Raw genomic sequence first — 16,176 nt, forward strand, 5'->3', positions numbered from 1 at the left:
AGGCTGTTAGCCAGCATGGTGCACTATACGTAATTGTGTGAATGGCCCCTTATCGAAGTCTTATCAGAGTGCATTCAAATAATTAGCAGCCACCCTCCTCCTGGGTGGTATGTGTGTGTGTAGATGTTCATCAGTATTTTGTACCTGTGCGACCTTCTTCCTGTTCCTCTATTAGTAAGTTTCAAATTTTTCTGTGATGTACAATAAAAATTAGGACCAGAAATCAGAAAACAGTGGATTCTTCATTTTTAGCAAGAAGATAACCACTGCATTGTCCATATCCCACATTAACAGGCAAGCTACAGTAGACTATCTCTTTATTTTTGGCAAGGACAAACATCATCTAGAACAGTGATTCCCAACCACCAGGCCGCGGACCAATACCGGGCCGGGGATCATTTGGTATCGGGCATTGGTATCTGGTATCCGCCCCGGTGGCCTCAGGGAATTTCGGGCGAAAAACCGCACCAAACTGTGGTGCAGTTTTTCACCCGGAATGTCCGCTGCGGAAAACTGCTGAGCATTAGCCGCTGGCCTTCTGGGATAACGTTTCATCCCAGGAGACTGCTGCAGCCTGTGATTGGCTGCAGCGGCGGTCACATGGGATGAAACGTCATCCCAGGAGGCCGGCCCTCTAACATCATCCAGGCCGACCCCCCTCCTTGCCCCAGCATTCACTCTGCCGTTGGAGGCATCGCGCCTGTCTAAGCCGAGTCACTCATAGCACAGACCGGAGGAGAAGGATACTCCACCCCTCGTGGGAATGGGGATAGGTAAGTAATTATGTTATTATTTTTTATTAGGCACATATGGGGGCATTATACTGGGTATGGGAGGGGGGCTAATATGGTGGCAGCTATGGGGGCATTTTACTGTAAGGGGCAGCTAAGGGGGGCCTTATACTGTATGGGTGGCATTATACTTTGAGGGGGCAGCTATGGGGAGCATTATATTATGGGGGCATTATACTGTGAGGGGAGCAACTATGGGGAGCATTATACTGTGGGGCAGCTATGGGGGGCATTATACTGTGGGGGCAACTAAGGGGAGCATTATACTGTAAGGGGACAGCTATAGGGAGCATTATATTGTGTGGGGGCATTATACCGTGGAGTCAGCTATGGGGGGCATTATACTGTGTTTTGCAGCATAATATATTATGTATTATAATACAGGTATACCCATTATTTATGCAATGCGTGACCCTAAAATCCCCTGGCCCGCCCCGCCCCGCCGCTCCCTGGAAAAATTGTCTTGCATCAAACTGGTCCCTGGTGCAAAAAAGGTTGCGGTCCGCTGATCTAGAACATAGAAACTAAAAAAAGAAATAATGTAGATATATTGAACTTCTTCATGTATGGATTATCTTTCTGCAGAGAATAGGTAAAACAAGCTGTTTTGGCTTCAGAATGTCTAAACGCCCTAACTCCACAAAGGTGAAAATGAGGTAGTGATGACTATCCCCCTATGGATGGGACTTTAGTGCACATAATACACAGACAACAGCCATTCTCTCCCCATTTACCTTACATTTTTGAAAATGAAAATGATTATGTATGTAGAAATTACAATTATTATTATTTTATTTTGCAATCAAATGGTAAGAAAAACATACAAACTTAATATAGATTCCCTCCTTTCAATTATAATTATTACACGTATTATATGTAAAGTCTGGTACACAGGTTATTTTTTCATTATATGAATAATACTTACTTTATTATAGTACATACCTACAAGCGTTTGATCAGTCGCCCTAGGAAATCTAATTTCCTCATCAAGGAGAGAAAGTAAACCCATTGGTTTTTGCAGAAACATGTCCAATAGCGGCCTATTATCTTCATACTCAATAACTCTGGCATCCACATCTTCATTCAAATATTCGTTCTAACAAAATATAAACATTTTGATTAATTAACGTTTTAGTCACCTGTTATACACAGCCTGGCTCCTTCCCCAACTGCCGGAATCGAACCGCGCTCCGATTCCGGAAGTTCAACCCATTAGATGCCGCTGTTAATAGCGACAGCGGCATCTAATGTGTTTGACACAGGGAGGAAGCTCCCTCTGTCACCCCATCGATGCCCCCCGCGATGAAATCACGGGGCGTTGTTGGCTTTCCATGGCAGCTGTGGGTTTAACAAAGGCCCCCAGGTCTGCCTTCAGCAACTGCCTATTAGGCCATGCCAGAGGCATGGTCTAATAGATTGCCTGTCATTTTTACACTGACAGGCAATGATTCTTTGGTATACTAAGCATACCAAAGCATTATATCTGCGATCTAAAGTGAAGTCCCCTAGTGGCACAAAAAAAAAAAAGTTAAATACTTAAATAAAGTTTATGAAAAAAAAAAATAACATAAGATTACATTAAAAATAAAATAAAACCACTTTTTTCCCCAAAGTGTCAAAACCAAATAACACATACACATATGTGGTATCACCACGATCGTAACGACTTGAAAAATAAAATGAACACATTAATTAAACCACCGGATGAACGGCGTTAAAAAAAAAACCACAAAAACAATGGCAAAATTCTTTATTTTGGTCCCATTCCCCCCATAAAAAATGAAATAAAAGTTAATCAATAAGCCCACATACGGCCACATTGACGAAAAAAGAAAGAAGTTACGGGTCTTGGAATGCGGCGATGCAAAAACAAGTACATTTTTTCTAAAAGGGTTTTTATTGTGCAAACGTAGGAAAACATATAAAACCTTTACATATTTGGTATCCCCGTAATCGTACCCCCAATAGAATAAAGGTAACATGTTATTTATGCTGCATAGTAAACGGTGTAAATTTAGAACGTGAAAATCAAAGCCCTTATATGGCTATGTCGACGGAATAACAAAAAAGTTACGACTGTTGGAATGCAACCGTGAGAAAACAAAAAATAATCCTTGGCGCAAAATGGCCTGGTCACCTCCCCATACATGTGCAACTGAGTGCAGCATGTAATGGGGAGGGCTGTGCAAGCCCTGGGGCACTTTACATATTTTTCTACCTTCCTCCGTTATTTAGATATCGGGGCCGTCATATTTGGCACCCAATATTTAAATAACCCCCTGAATTGTCAACGGTGCGTGTACTGGCAATGGGGGCGTGTTACTATGGCTGTGACATTCTCCAATCAGATATGGACAGTGGTACAGAAAGAGCGAGGATAGAGCATGCACGCTCTCATCTTTTCAGCTCTTGCGAGAGATCAGTCTTGTATTGTCTGCCGAACTGGCAAGGGGGTGTGTCTCTGCTACGGACAGTGCATGCGCTCCCCAGCTCTTACACTGTCCGTAGTAGTGACACGCCCCCTTGCCAGTTCGGCAGACAAAGTACAAGACTGATCTCTCACAAGAGCTGAAGAGATGAGAGTGTGCATGCTCTCTCCTCGCTCTTGCTGTAACACTGTCCATATCTGTCCATGCGCGCTATCCTCTCCCCAGCTCTTACACTGCCCGTAGCAGTGACACGCCCCCTTGCCAGTTCGGCAGAAGACTGATCTTGAAAGTTGAAGAGTGAGAGAGCGTTTGCGCGTGCACACTCTCTCTCCTCGCTCTTGCTGTAACACTGTCCATATCTGACCGATATCTAAATAACAGAGGGAGGGGAGGTAGAACATTTTTGTAAAATGCCCCAGGGTTTGTGCAGCCCTCGCCATTACATACTACACTCGGCTGCACATGAATGGGGAGGTGAAAGGTTCTCTTTAAGGAGTTAAAAGGGGTGGAAGGTGATGATATCAGGAGATATTAGCTTACTGGTCACTCCGAGGAGATTTATACATTTATCAGATAAAGTACAGACAGAAATATTGTGTGTAAACTGCACGTTTAGTTTTTTCCTTCCCGCTACTGTTTTCTGTACATGTATATTTCATCTCTCCTTATGCTTGCTGAGTGGACAGGATGATATAAGAACTGTGATGTGCGCCTTAATCCAATCAAATGTCTCCCCTGACGCTCCCCTTCTTTCTACTCACATCCATGCTGTTTCACTGAAATACTGAGACAGAAAGAATGCAGCTACATCCCCCTCCTCTCCCCCTCATTGTCTAGTATTTACTATTTCGTACTCGACAGAAGTTTTGGAGACTGAGGAAGTTTTGAACATTTACAAAGAGCGTACAGGCAAGGAGAGTGAGACTTTAGGCTGAGGAAGATGAAGATTTTTTTCTGTCAATTCAAATTGCATCAAAAAACAATAGCGTTATTCAATTTTACAGACATTTTTTTAGGCGTTTATAGTGGCTTTTTTAGTGGTTTTCTTTTTAAGTGGTGTCTTTTTGTACATACATTTTTTTCCTGGCGTTTTTGAAGTCCTATAGAGAAGACTATATGAAAAACGCCTGAAAAAACGCAATACCCAGAAAATGCTGCGTTTGGAAAAAAAACGCCACTGCCAACCAAAATTACCTCGAAACAGCACAAACCAAAATGTAGCTGTGTGTAGCGAATTTGATATTTTACTATAGACTTAAATGAAACATCTGGCCGCATTAAAAAGTGCAGCAAAACCGCCATTCAAAAAAAGCCACAAAAACGCAGCAAAACACTGTGTGTGAATCCAGCCTAATGGAGTATATTACAAAGTTCTAATGGCAGGTGCACTTTAAATAGAAATTCCATTGTATAATTTTGTTCTATTAATTACTTCCATGGAGCTCCAATAATAAAACAAAGTAGAACAGCTCATAAAAGAGTCCATTCAGTGCCTGAGTCTGTAAATAACAGCCTATAATCTGCTGATCAATTCACATGGCAGTTGGGGGGGGGGGGGGGGGCATGTTGCAATGTTCCCTTACCCTGTAGTTCTATACGTTGCAATCAGTTCACATCTGCCGTTAAAATTAGCATTATCGCTATAATTTCGCCTATTTTTTATTTTTTTTTCTAAATCAGTAATATGCAACTCTGTAATACGTCAAATTATGGGGAACTGTCATTTTACTCACCCATCTGCAGCATGTAGTTCCCCTATCCCTCTCTTTAAATCCCCAGAAACCTCCTCAGTCACCTTAAAAATCCATCTAGAGTAAAACAGTATTCTAGAAATTTAGTTAGGTAACCACATGCAGGGGCCAGTTGTCTCATCAATTCTGCAGAACCTGATATAGAAATAATACTACCATATGGGGTATGCACTATAATCTCACTCGCAGAGACAATCACCCCCATATAGAAATAATGGCTTTGCATACAAGTTTTGCTGTGTGACTGCATGCAACTAGCTGCATATTAATGTGACATAAAATCCCGAAATATTCTACCCTGCAGCATAGGATAAGACATTACTATTCCCTTTTTTTTCCTAACAGTCACAAAATATATTGCAAACAAGTATAATGAAAAAAGAAGACAGTTATTCAACAGTCACGCTACAAAGTGATTATTTGCCAAGCAGAAATCTCATATGTAATTACATCAATGATTCATATATCCATTTGCATGAACGTATGGCAAACGTATTCCTCTAAATGACCTATCAGGGGCAATCGCAAAGGTCAAAGCAATTATATATAGATGTGTGCATTAGAAATGCAAATGAAAAAAAAAGGATTTGCATTGAAAACGTTCCTACTGTACTGCACACATAGGAAAGCTGCATCCGGCACTGTATGTCTAGATACTGTATATGTGAGATATAAGGTTTCACAGTACATTAGTTAGGAAATCGTTCATATATCGGCTTTGTGTAACTCAATTACTTAAAACAATACAATCTGTCTTGAAAAGTATAATTGTCGTATAAATATACAGTATCTTGAATAATTCTAGTGGGAGTTTAAAACTTAAATAATACTATAAAACTTTTTTACATCTGCTTCATGGACTCCATTCAATAGGGGATCCCCATAGGTCAGTTTAGGGCGGCCCGAGGCTCCCAGAGGGCCCATGGCCGCCCAAAGAATAAAGCCACAATAGGACTCAATTGGACTCCTTTGGACGCGGATACAATTGACAGCGCTGGCGAGGCAAGGGAACCATCGCTTCCTTTCCTTGCCATTCAGCGCTTTTTTGTGATGCAGGTGGCGCAATGACGGCATTGCACCGCCTGCATCGCTCTGCTGGATGAGTCCTGGTCAGAAGAGATCAGGTCTGCATCAGTGGAGGAGAGGTCAGGGCTGGAACAGGGACAGGTAAGAGTGGCGCTATCTACAGGGGGCTGTGTAGCACTATCTACAGTGTGGTGTGTGTCACTATTTACAGGGAACAGTGTGTCACCCTATTCCACAAAAAGTCTGTAGCCCAGGACTAGAGATGAGCGAACCGGGACAACCGAACCCGGTTTCGGTCCGAACTTCAGGAAAAGTTCGGTTCGCAGCGAATCCGAACTTTACCGGGTTCGGCCGAACCCGTTTTGACCGAACCCGGCTACATTTTGGCGCCTGCCACATGTTACATCTAAAATGGAGGATTACAGAAGATCACCTGACATCAGGCTACCCCATAATGCCTTGCAAACGGCTCTCCCAGCCTATCGGGAGGCAGCATAGGGGCGGGCTCAAGCCTGCAATAAAAGTCTATGCACGGAGCTCAGCGGCCATTTTACAGACAGGAGCTGTAGGAATAGCATCTCTGTGCAGTAAGGGAAAGCTTTAGGAATCTAAAAGGCAGGAATTCAGAAATCGAAGGGGCTCATCCACTACTCACTACTCAGCCAGTGTGTGAATACGCTTTTATAAGGGGCTCATCCCCGTTGCATCCAACTTGCAATACAGGCAGCCTAGTAGTACTATAAGGCCCAGCATTCCCTGAGTGCACTGCAGCGAGGCTGATTGAAATTCTCATTCATTGCCATTTGCCAAGCCAGTGTCCGTGTGTGAATACGCTTTTAAAAGGGGCTCATCCCTGGAATAACAATCCAACTTGCCATACAGGCAGCCTAGAAGTACTACAACGCCCAGCATTCCCTGAGTGCACTGCAGCGAGGCTGATTGAAATTCTCATTCATTGCCATTTGCCAAGCCAGTGTCCGTGTGTGAATACGCTTTTAGAAGGGGCTCATCCCCATTGCATCCAACTTGCAATACAGGCAGCCTTTGTAGTAGTGGTAGTAGTAGTACTACAAGGCCCAGCATTCCCTGAGTGCACTGCAGCGAGGCTGATTGAAATTCTCATTCATTGCCATTTGCCAAGCCAGTGTCCGTGTGTGAATACGCTTTTAAAAGGGGCTCATCCCTGGCCGTTATTAACAGGATAACAATCCAACTTGCCATACAGGCAGCCTAGAAGTACTACAACGCCCAGCATTCCCTGAGTGCACTGCAGCGAGGCTGATTGAAATTCTCATTCATTGCCATTTGCCAAGCCAGTGTCCGTGTGTGAATACGCTTTTAAAAGGGGCTCATCCCTGGAATAACAATCCAACTTGCCATACAGGCAGCCTAGTAGTACTACAAGGCCCAGCATTCCCTGAGTGCACTGCAGCGAGGCTGATTGAAATTCTCATTCATTGCCATTTGCCAAGCCAGTGTCCGTGTGTGAATACGCTTTTAAAAGGGGCTCTGAAATGTCTGGGAAAAAAAAGGTTGTGAAAGGACGGGGTAGAGGAAGAAACACCCATGCCGTCTCCTCTTCCAGTCCAAATGTTGGATCTGTTGGTGCCAGACCCAGTAGCAGCATTTGTGGCACAAGACATGTGCCCAGTTCCACTAGTAGCAGCTGCCATGTGCCTGCTAGTAGTAGTATCAGCAAGCCAGACTTGTCCATCTCCTCCGGTGGGCGGGTTACTTTAGACAATACGGCCATTGTGGACTGGTTGGCTGGCTCGCGGTCATCTCAGCAGGAAGACTCTGACGATCTGGCTTCAAGCCAGGTTTCGTTGGATTCCAGATCCTCTACAGTTCCTTGGCACGGTGACAGTAGTAATATAGGTATTTCTAGCGTTTCCATTCCATCATCTATGTCTTCGCTCCCCCTTCCTAGCGGGAAGCCATCTTTCCTGAGAGTCCTAAGAGACATCTCCTCGGGTGCGAAGGAAGATACTGAACAACATAGTGATGATGATGATTTGTTTTCCGCGAGTCAGCCAACGGAGTGTGTTGCGGCGGTGGTGGAGGTGGAAGCGGTGACCGAGACGCATAGCTGCGGTAGTGGGGGTGTTGGTGGTGGTAGCCGTGGTGGCAGACGCAGTAATGAGGGGGGGCATGGAGCCCGCCATGATGTCACATCACATTCACAACACAGTGACAGAAGTGGCGGGGATGATGAGGAAGGCTATGATGATGATGTTGTTTTAGACAGGACGTGGGAACCAGGTGACGAGGTGATGACGGCGTCAGAGGAGGAGGGTAGTAGTGGCGGCACTGGATGTGATAAACAGCCAAGCCGAGGTAGGGGCAGAAGTCAATCTGCAAAACGTTGCAGCGGTAGGGTCAGCTCAGGAGCCGGTGACGGCGACACAGATGCTGGTGTAGGTTCCCGAAAAAAGCCTGCCAGACAAGGGGCAAGCTCGGGTGGTTGTGGTGGTGGTGGTGGTGGTGGACGTGGTACTACCTCTTTACGGTACTCTGCCGTGTGGCAATTTTTCTGTACCTTCCCAGAGGAGGAAAACATGGCACAGTGCCGTATCTGCAAGCAGAAAGTAAGGCGTGGGCAGGGCAGCAATGTAGGAACTACTGCTCTACGTAAACACATGGAACGGCATCACAAGGCCATGTGGGACAATCAACATGCCCCACCATCATGTACATCTAATGAAGACCCCTCTTCCGCTGCTGCTGCTGCTCCGAGTCCCTGTCATCTAAGTAGTAGCCAGGCCTTATCCACCATGTCGTTGTCATCATCATCATCACTGTCATCTAGTGCTCCTCCTATGTCCCGTCAGTTATCCATTACGGAATCGTTGTCCAATAAGCAACAATATATACCCAGTCATCCACTTGTCGTGCGGCTTAATTCACACCTGGCAAAGTTGTTGGTGGTGCAGTCGCTGCCATACCACCTGGTCGACTCCGCCGGCTTCAAGCAATTGATGGCGTGCGCTCAGCCTAGGTGGCGAATACCTAGCCGACATTACTTCTCCAAAACAGCTGTCCCTGCCTTGCACAAGCATGTGGAGGAAAAGGTGTCCAAGTCCTTGCAATTATCCGTGTGCAGCAGGGTACATGCCACCGTCGACACGTGGAGCAGCAACTATGGGCAGGGACAGTACATGTCTTTCACGGCCCACTGGGTCAATATTTTGCAGTCCGATGCACCACCGCAGCAATGCCAGGCATTACCACCTCCACGCTTGTATGTTTCTAGTTCAACTCCGGACACCAGGCGCCTACCATCCTTCTCCTCCTACTCCTCCTCCTCCTCCTTGCCTTCCTCCTTGGAGGTCTTCCCGTCCCCGACAGGACACAGCGTATCTTCCACTCCTCCTCCCTCCTCTTTTCATAGGTGCAAGGTGAAGCGCCACAACGCTGTCTTACACCTGCTGAGCCTGGGCGAGAAAAGCCACACAGGGCAGGAGCTGCTGCTGTGCATCAAGGAGGAAATCGCACGCTGGCTGTCTCCTCTGAAACTCACACTGGGCAATGTTGTCTCTGATAACGGCAAGAACGTTGTGGCTGCACTGCGTCTAGGTCACCTGACACACGCTCCTTGCATGGCACATGTGATCAATCTGGTCATAACACGCTTCTTAAAGTCATATGTTGGTTTGAAGGGTGTGCTGGCCATGTCCAGGAGGGTTTGCGTTCGCTTTAGACGTTCGTATGCATTTAAGCACGCCCTCCTGGACTTGCAGCGTCAAAACAATCTCCCAGAACACAGCCTGATTTGCGACGTTCCAACACGATGGAATTCCACCCTGCACATGTTGGACCGTCTGTACGAACAGCGGAAAGCCGTGAATGATTTCCTGATGCAGCAGACGGGCAGCGTTTGGAGCCAGTGTAATTTCGAGCTCAGGCACTGGCAGCTGGTTAGAGACGCATGTCGCGTTTTGAGGCCCTTTGAAGAGGCCACACGATTTGTGAGCCGTGACGCTAGCGGAATGAACGATGTTATGCCGCTGATATTCATTATGGAGCAAACGCTCACAGCGATGATTCAGCAAAGGATGGAGGAAGGATCACATCTGGCTATGGATGTTGAGGAGGAGGAGGAGGATGAGGAAACAGGACCTGAAGAGGAGCTGGATTTGGAGATGGAATCACAGGAAGGGATAGGGGACGAGGCAGCCGCACAACATGACAGTGATGGTGGTGATGACGAGTCTGACGACGACCTTGATGATGGACAACCATGGCAGTATGGGGCGGAGATGGAACCAACCGGGCCCTCTGAAACGCTGGCCAGGATGGCGAGCTGTATGCTTCGTTACTTGCGCGCTGACTGTCGTATTGTTAGCATGAAGCAAAGAGATGACTACTGGATAGCCACACTTTTAGACCCTCGGTATAAAGCCAGAATGGGGGAGTTTTTTGCGCCTTCCGAGAGGGAGGCAAAATTGGCTTATTATAGAGAGAAGCTATGCAGCCAGCTTGTCATGGCTTTCAAACGGCAGACACCCGCTGCAAGCATGTCTGACCGGGGGGCCACTCTCCGCTCCCCACTGTCTCATCGTTCCACCGCCTCTGGCAGAGCTACCTCTGCAATAGGCGGCAGCCGTGGCAGCAGCGGCAGCAGCAGCAGCAGCAGCAGCCAATTCAGTTTGGAAAATATGATGACAACATTTTTACATCCAATACCCCGACCTGACACACATCGTAGCACTAGTCACCAAAGGGATGTTCACCATCTCCAGGTGCAGCACCTAAACAACCAGGTTCACTCGTACTTGGACTGTGCCCTTTCTCCGTCAGAAATGCTGATCCCAGACCCCATGGACTTCTGGGTCAGCAGATTGGATCATTGGCAAGAACTGGCCCAGTTTGCCATGGGTGTACTGTCTTGTCCACCCTCCAGTGTAGCGTCAGAGAGGGTATTCAGCGCAGCAGGGGGCTTCGTCACCCCTAAGCGAACAAGATTGTCCGCCAACAGCTTGGAAAATCTCACGTTTCTGAAAATGAATCAAGCGTGGATCGGTGAGGATTTTAAAACCCCTGTGCCTGATGCCACTGATTAGATCTTACATTGCTGCTGCTGCTGCCGCCTGCTACTGCCGCCTGCTACTATGGGATTCTGTCCTGTCCACTCTTTTTTTAATGTGCCGCTGTTGGTGCTGCAGCTGCTACTACTTCTACCACCAATCCACCCCAGTGCCGTCTGCTACAAGCAGGCCTGCCCCACCAGAGGGCTTTGTCCTGTGACTCTCCAGTCTCTTTTTTTAATGTGCTGCTACTACTGCTACTACTGCTTGCACCCTTGCTGTCTGTGTTGGCTACCTCTAATACCACCAATACACCTACACTGCCGCCCGTCTGCTACAAGCAGGCCTACCCCACCACAGGGCTATGTCCTGTGACTGTCGTCCAGTCTCTTTTTTTAATGTGCTGCTGCTACTACCAGTCCTACCACCCTTGCTGTCTGTGTTGGCTAGTCTACCTCTACTACCACCAATACACCTCCACTGCCGTCTGCTACAAGCAGGCCTGAGGCCTGCCCCACCACAGGGCTTTGCCCTCCTCTGACTGTCCAGTCTCTTTTTTTAATGTGCTGCTACTACTGCTACTACTGCTTGCACCCTTGCTGTCTGTGTTGGCTACCTCGGCTACTACCAGTCTACCACCAATACACCTCCACTGCCGCCCGTCTGCTACAAGCAGGCCTGAGGCCTGCCCCACCACAGGGCTTTGTCCTCCTGTGACTGTCCAGTCTCTCTTTTTTTTAATGTGCTGCTACTACTGCTACTACTGCTTGCACCCTTGCTGTCTGTGTTGGCTACCTCTAATACCACCAATACACCTACACTGCCGCCCGTCTGCTACAAGCAGGCCTACCCCACCACAGGGCTATGTCCTGTGACTGTCGTCCAGTCTCTTTTTTTAATGTGCTGCTGCTACTACCAGTCCTACCACCCTTGCTGTCTGTGTTGGCTAGTCTACCTCTACTACCACCAATACACCTCCACTGCCGTCTGCTACAAGCAGGCCTGAGGCCTGCCCCACCACAGGGCTTTGCCCTCCTCTGACTGTCCAGTCTCTTTTTTTAATGTGCTGCTACTACTGCTACTACTGCTTGCACCCTTGCTGTCTGTGTTGGCTACCTCGACTACTACCACCAATACACCTCCACTGCCGCCCGTCTGCTACAAGCAGGCCTGAGGCCTGCCCCACCACAGGGCTTTGCCCTCCTCTGACTGTCCAGTCTCTTTTTTTAATGTGCTGCTACTACTGCTACTACTGCTTGCACCCTTGCTGTCTGTGTTGGCTACCTCGACTACTACCACCAATACACCTCCACTGCCGCCCGTCTGCTACAAGCAGGCCTGAGGCCTGCCCCACCACAGGGCTTTGCCCTCCTCTGACTGTCCAGTCTCTTTTTTTAATGTGCTGCTACTACTGCTACTACTGCTTGCACCCTTGCTGTCTGTGTTGGCTACCTCGACTACTACCACCAATACACCTCCACTGCCGCCCGTCTGCTACAAGCAGGCCTGAGGCCTGCCCCACCACAGGGCTTTGCCCTCCTCTGACTGTCCAGTCTCTTTTTTTAATGTGCTGCTACTACTGCTACTACTGCTTGCACCCTTGCTGTCTGTGTTGGCTACCTCGGCTACTACCAGTCTACCACCAATACACCTCCACTGCCGCCCGTCTGCTACAAGCAGGCCTGAGGCCTGCCCCACCACAGGGCTTTGTCCTCCTGTGACTGTCCAGTCTCTCTTTTTTTTAATGTGCTGCTACTACTGCTACTACTGCTTGCACCCTTGCTGTCTGTGTTGGCTACCTCTAATACCACCAATACACCTACACTGCCGCCCGTCTGCTACAAGCAGGCCTACCCCACCACAGGGCTATGTCCTGTGACTGTCGTCCAGTCTCTTTTTTTAATGTGCTGCTGCTACTACCAGTCCTACCACCCTTGCTGTCTGTGTTGGCTAGTCTACCTCTACTACCACCAATACACCTCCACTGCCGTCTGCTACAAGCAGGCCTGAGGCCTGCCCCACCACAGGGCTTTGCCCTCCTCTGACTGTCCAGTCTCTTTTTTTAATGTGCTGCTACTACTGCTACTACTGCTTGCACCCTTGCTGTCTGTGTTGGCTACCTCGACTACTACCACCAATACACCTCCACTGCCGCCCGTCTGCTACAAGCAGGCCTGAGGCCTGCCCCACCACAGGGCTTTGTCCTCCTCTGACTGTCCAGTCTCTTTTTTTAATGTGCTGCTACTACTGCTACTACTGCTTGCACCCTTGCTGTCTGTGTTGGCTACCTCGACTACTACCACCAATAAACCTCCACTGCCGCCCGTCTGCTACAAGCAGGCCTGCCCCACCACAGGGCTTTGTCCTGTGACTGTCGTCCAGTGTCTTTTAATGTGCTGCTACTACTCACCCTTGCCAATAAAAAGGGTCAATTTTTGGAGGGCTTGTGAAAAGCCATTGCTTGTTGCTTTTACATCCATGTATGGAAGAACCCCGGCAGGCATCTGCCAATAAAAAGGGTCAATTTTTGGAGGGCTTGTGAAAAGCCATTGCTTGTTGCTTTAATGCTTTTACATCCATGTATGGAAGAACCCCGGCAGGCATCTGCCAATAAAAAGGGTCAATTTTTGGAGGGCTTGTGAAAAGCCATTGCTTGTTGCTTTAATGCTTTTACATCAATGTATGGAAGAACCCCGGCAGGCATCTGCCAATAAAAAGGGTCAATTTTTGGAGGGCTTGTGAAAAGCCATTGCTTGTTGCTTTAATGCTTTTACATCCATGTATGGAAGAACCCCGGCAGGCATCTGCCAATAAAAAGGGTCAATTTTTGGAGGGCTTGTGAAAAGCCATTGCTTGTTGCTTTAATGCTTTTACATCCATGTATGGAAGAACCCCGGCAGGCATCTGCCAATAAAAAGGGTCAATTTTTGGAGGGCTTGTGAAAAGCCATTGCTTGTTGCTTTAATGCTATTACATCCATGTATGGAAGAACCCCGGCAGGCATCTGCCAATAAAAAGGGTCAATTTTTGGAGGGCTTGTGAAAAGCCATTGCTTGTTGCTTTAATGCTTTTACATCCATGTATGGAAGAACCCCGGCAGGCATCTGCCAATAAAAAGGGTCAATTTTTGGAGGGCTTGTCAAAAGCCATTGCTTGTTGCTTTTACATCAATGTATGGAAGAACCCCGGCAGGCATCTGCCAATAAAAAGGGTCAATTTTTGGAGGGCTTGTGAAAAGCCATTGCTTGTTGCTTTTACATCCATGTATGGAAGAACCTCGGCAGGCATCTGCCAATAAAAAGGGTCAATTTTTGGAGGGCTTGTGAAAAGCCATTGCTTGTTGCTTTTACATCCATGTATGGATGAACCCCGGCAGGCATCTGCCAATAAAAAGGGTCAATTTTTGGAGGGCTTGTCAAAAGCCATTGCTTCTTCTTTTACCACCTTATATGTATGAACCCTGGCAGGCATCAGCCGCCTAAAATGGTAAATTTTTGTACCTTTTTTAACAATGCATTAAGCATACAACATGCACAAGTGCAGTGGTTTCTGTTAGTTATCTCCGTGTCCCATCCGTTTTCCTAGAGCCATACATGTTGGCGTAACTTTGACACCAACTTTGCATTAAAGACAGCTCAAAAGTACTTGGATACACTCATGGGTGACCTAAGAGTGTTATACAGGGCTTCTAGGGCTTTAAAACAGTGTTATACACGATTTTTAGGGGCTTTCTTGTATTACAGGTTCGGTCAGAACTAGTTCGGTCCGAATCGAACTTTTGCACGAAATTCGGCGAACTTGCCGAACCGAACTTTTCATAAGTTCGCTCATCTCTACCCAGGACTAATAGTCAAATGGCTGTTACCATTCCCATTATCAGGAGGATGTGTCCCTACACAGTGTGGTACTGTCAGCGATGGTTGGAGACTGTCAGTATGTAGGGACACAGCCCTTTGACAAGGGGAATCGTTACACATATTTGTCAATGCTCACGCAGAAAGGTGGGGCTGACTAAAGACACGGCAGAGCGGCGGTGAAGAAGGGGGGGCCGAGTTTGGGAAACCGCCACTGCCTCTGTTACTTAGGGATCCATAAAGTATCTCTAATAAACTTGTCAAAACAGCAGTATAAGAGATCCGAACAGATCACATTTGAGAAGATTTTTCATTGTACTTACGTAAGTTTTCTGGTGTAAATACATTGAAAAAAAGGTTGTAATGTGTCAAGAAAAGTGAGCAGGGCTTCCAACTCACCTGCCTGGGGCACTTTTTAGGGAATATGGTGCAATTTATGGATTTTAAAAAAAGCTATTTTTAAAAAAATATTTTTTTACCAATCAATATTTACCTAAAATAAAGAAAAACACTAGGAGGTGATGGGAAAATTAGCGAAATTGAACCATTTAATGAATGATTGTCCATCTGACAACTATCATGCAGAACTGAGGGGGCTTGGGCGCATTCTGAAACTATCGCTTTGGGCACCAACAGTGCCTGATTTGTCCCAGGGTAGAATACAATATTTTAGTCACCCAATAAAAAATGCTATTGTAATTAATGGTGATGGTCACAGTAAAATTTAGGTGGGGGTTGGCCCTTTAGAATAATTTTTTGGGTGGGTCCAAGGAACCTTAGTCCAATCCTGCCAGGCTACAAGTATTATTTAATATATTCACAACAAATCATGTTATAATCATATATAAATGTAGAATACAAATAAGTAAACATAACACATCCGCTTTTCAAAACTCAAGCTCTCTTTTGGAACTTGCTTTAGTGCAATATGCATGGAATACACTACCACAATAGAAGCATTGCTTTTCTAGAAAATGTCTAGATTGCATTCCTAACTAATTCATACTTGACAATTTTTGAGAAAGGAAATAAAGGAGGTTCTGAAAAAAGTGGACAAGGCAAAAATTTTAGCTTATGCGTCACCGCCCCTCACAAACAACAGCATTTGTATCACAATGCATATGACCCCCTTCAATAAAACCTCAAAATGAATAAACTGATATCCCAAACTCTATAAATAGATACAGACCCCAGACGAGTCACACAGACCAGACCCCCTAAAATCATACAGACCCCAAACTAAATAAAATACAGACCCCAGGCCCCCTTAATACAGAACACAGACTAGACCCCTAAAT

General features: G+C 46.6%; 1 protein-coding gene across 1 annotated transcript in view; it reads right to left on the reverse strand.

Moving 5' to 3' along the window:
* Positions 1–16,176, reverse strand: part of MYO3A (myosin IIIA) — a 137,030-nt gene that overhangs the window by 62,688 nt on the left and 58,166 nt on the right. The window contains exon 19 of the mRNA XM_075827529.1: positions 1,734–1,887. Within this exon, the coding sequence (XP_075683644.1) occupies positions 1,734–1,887 (154 nt within the window). The remainder of the gene's footprint in view (positions 1–1,733; positions 1,888–16,176) is intronic.

This window comes from Rhinoderma darwinii, chromosome 5 (assembly GCF_050947455.1).
Source record: "Rhinoderma darwinii isolate aRhiDar2 chromosome 5, aRhiDar2.hap1, whole genome shotgun sequence".
Classification (NCBI taxonomy): domain Eukaryota; kingdom Metazoa; phylum Chordata; class Amphibia; order Anura; family Rhinodermatidae; genus Rhinoderma; species Rhinoderma darwinii.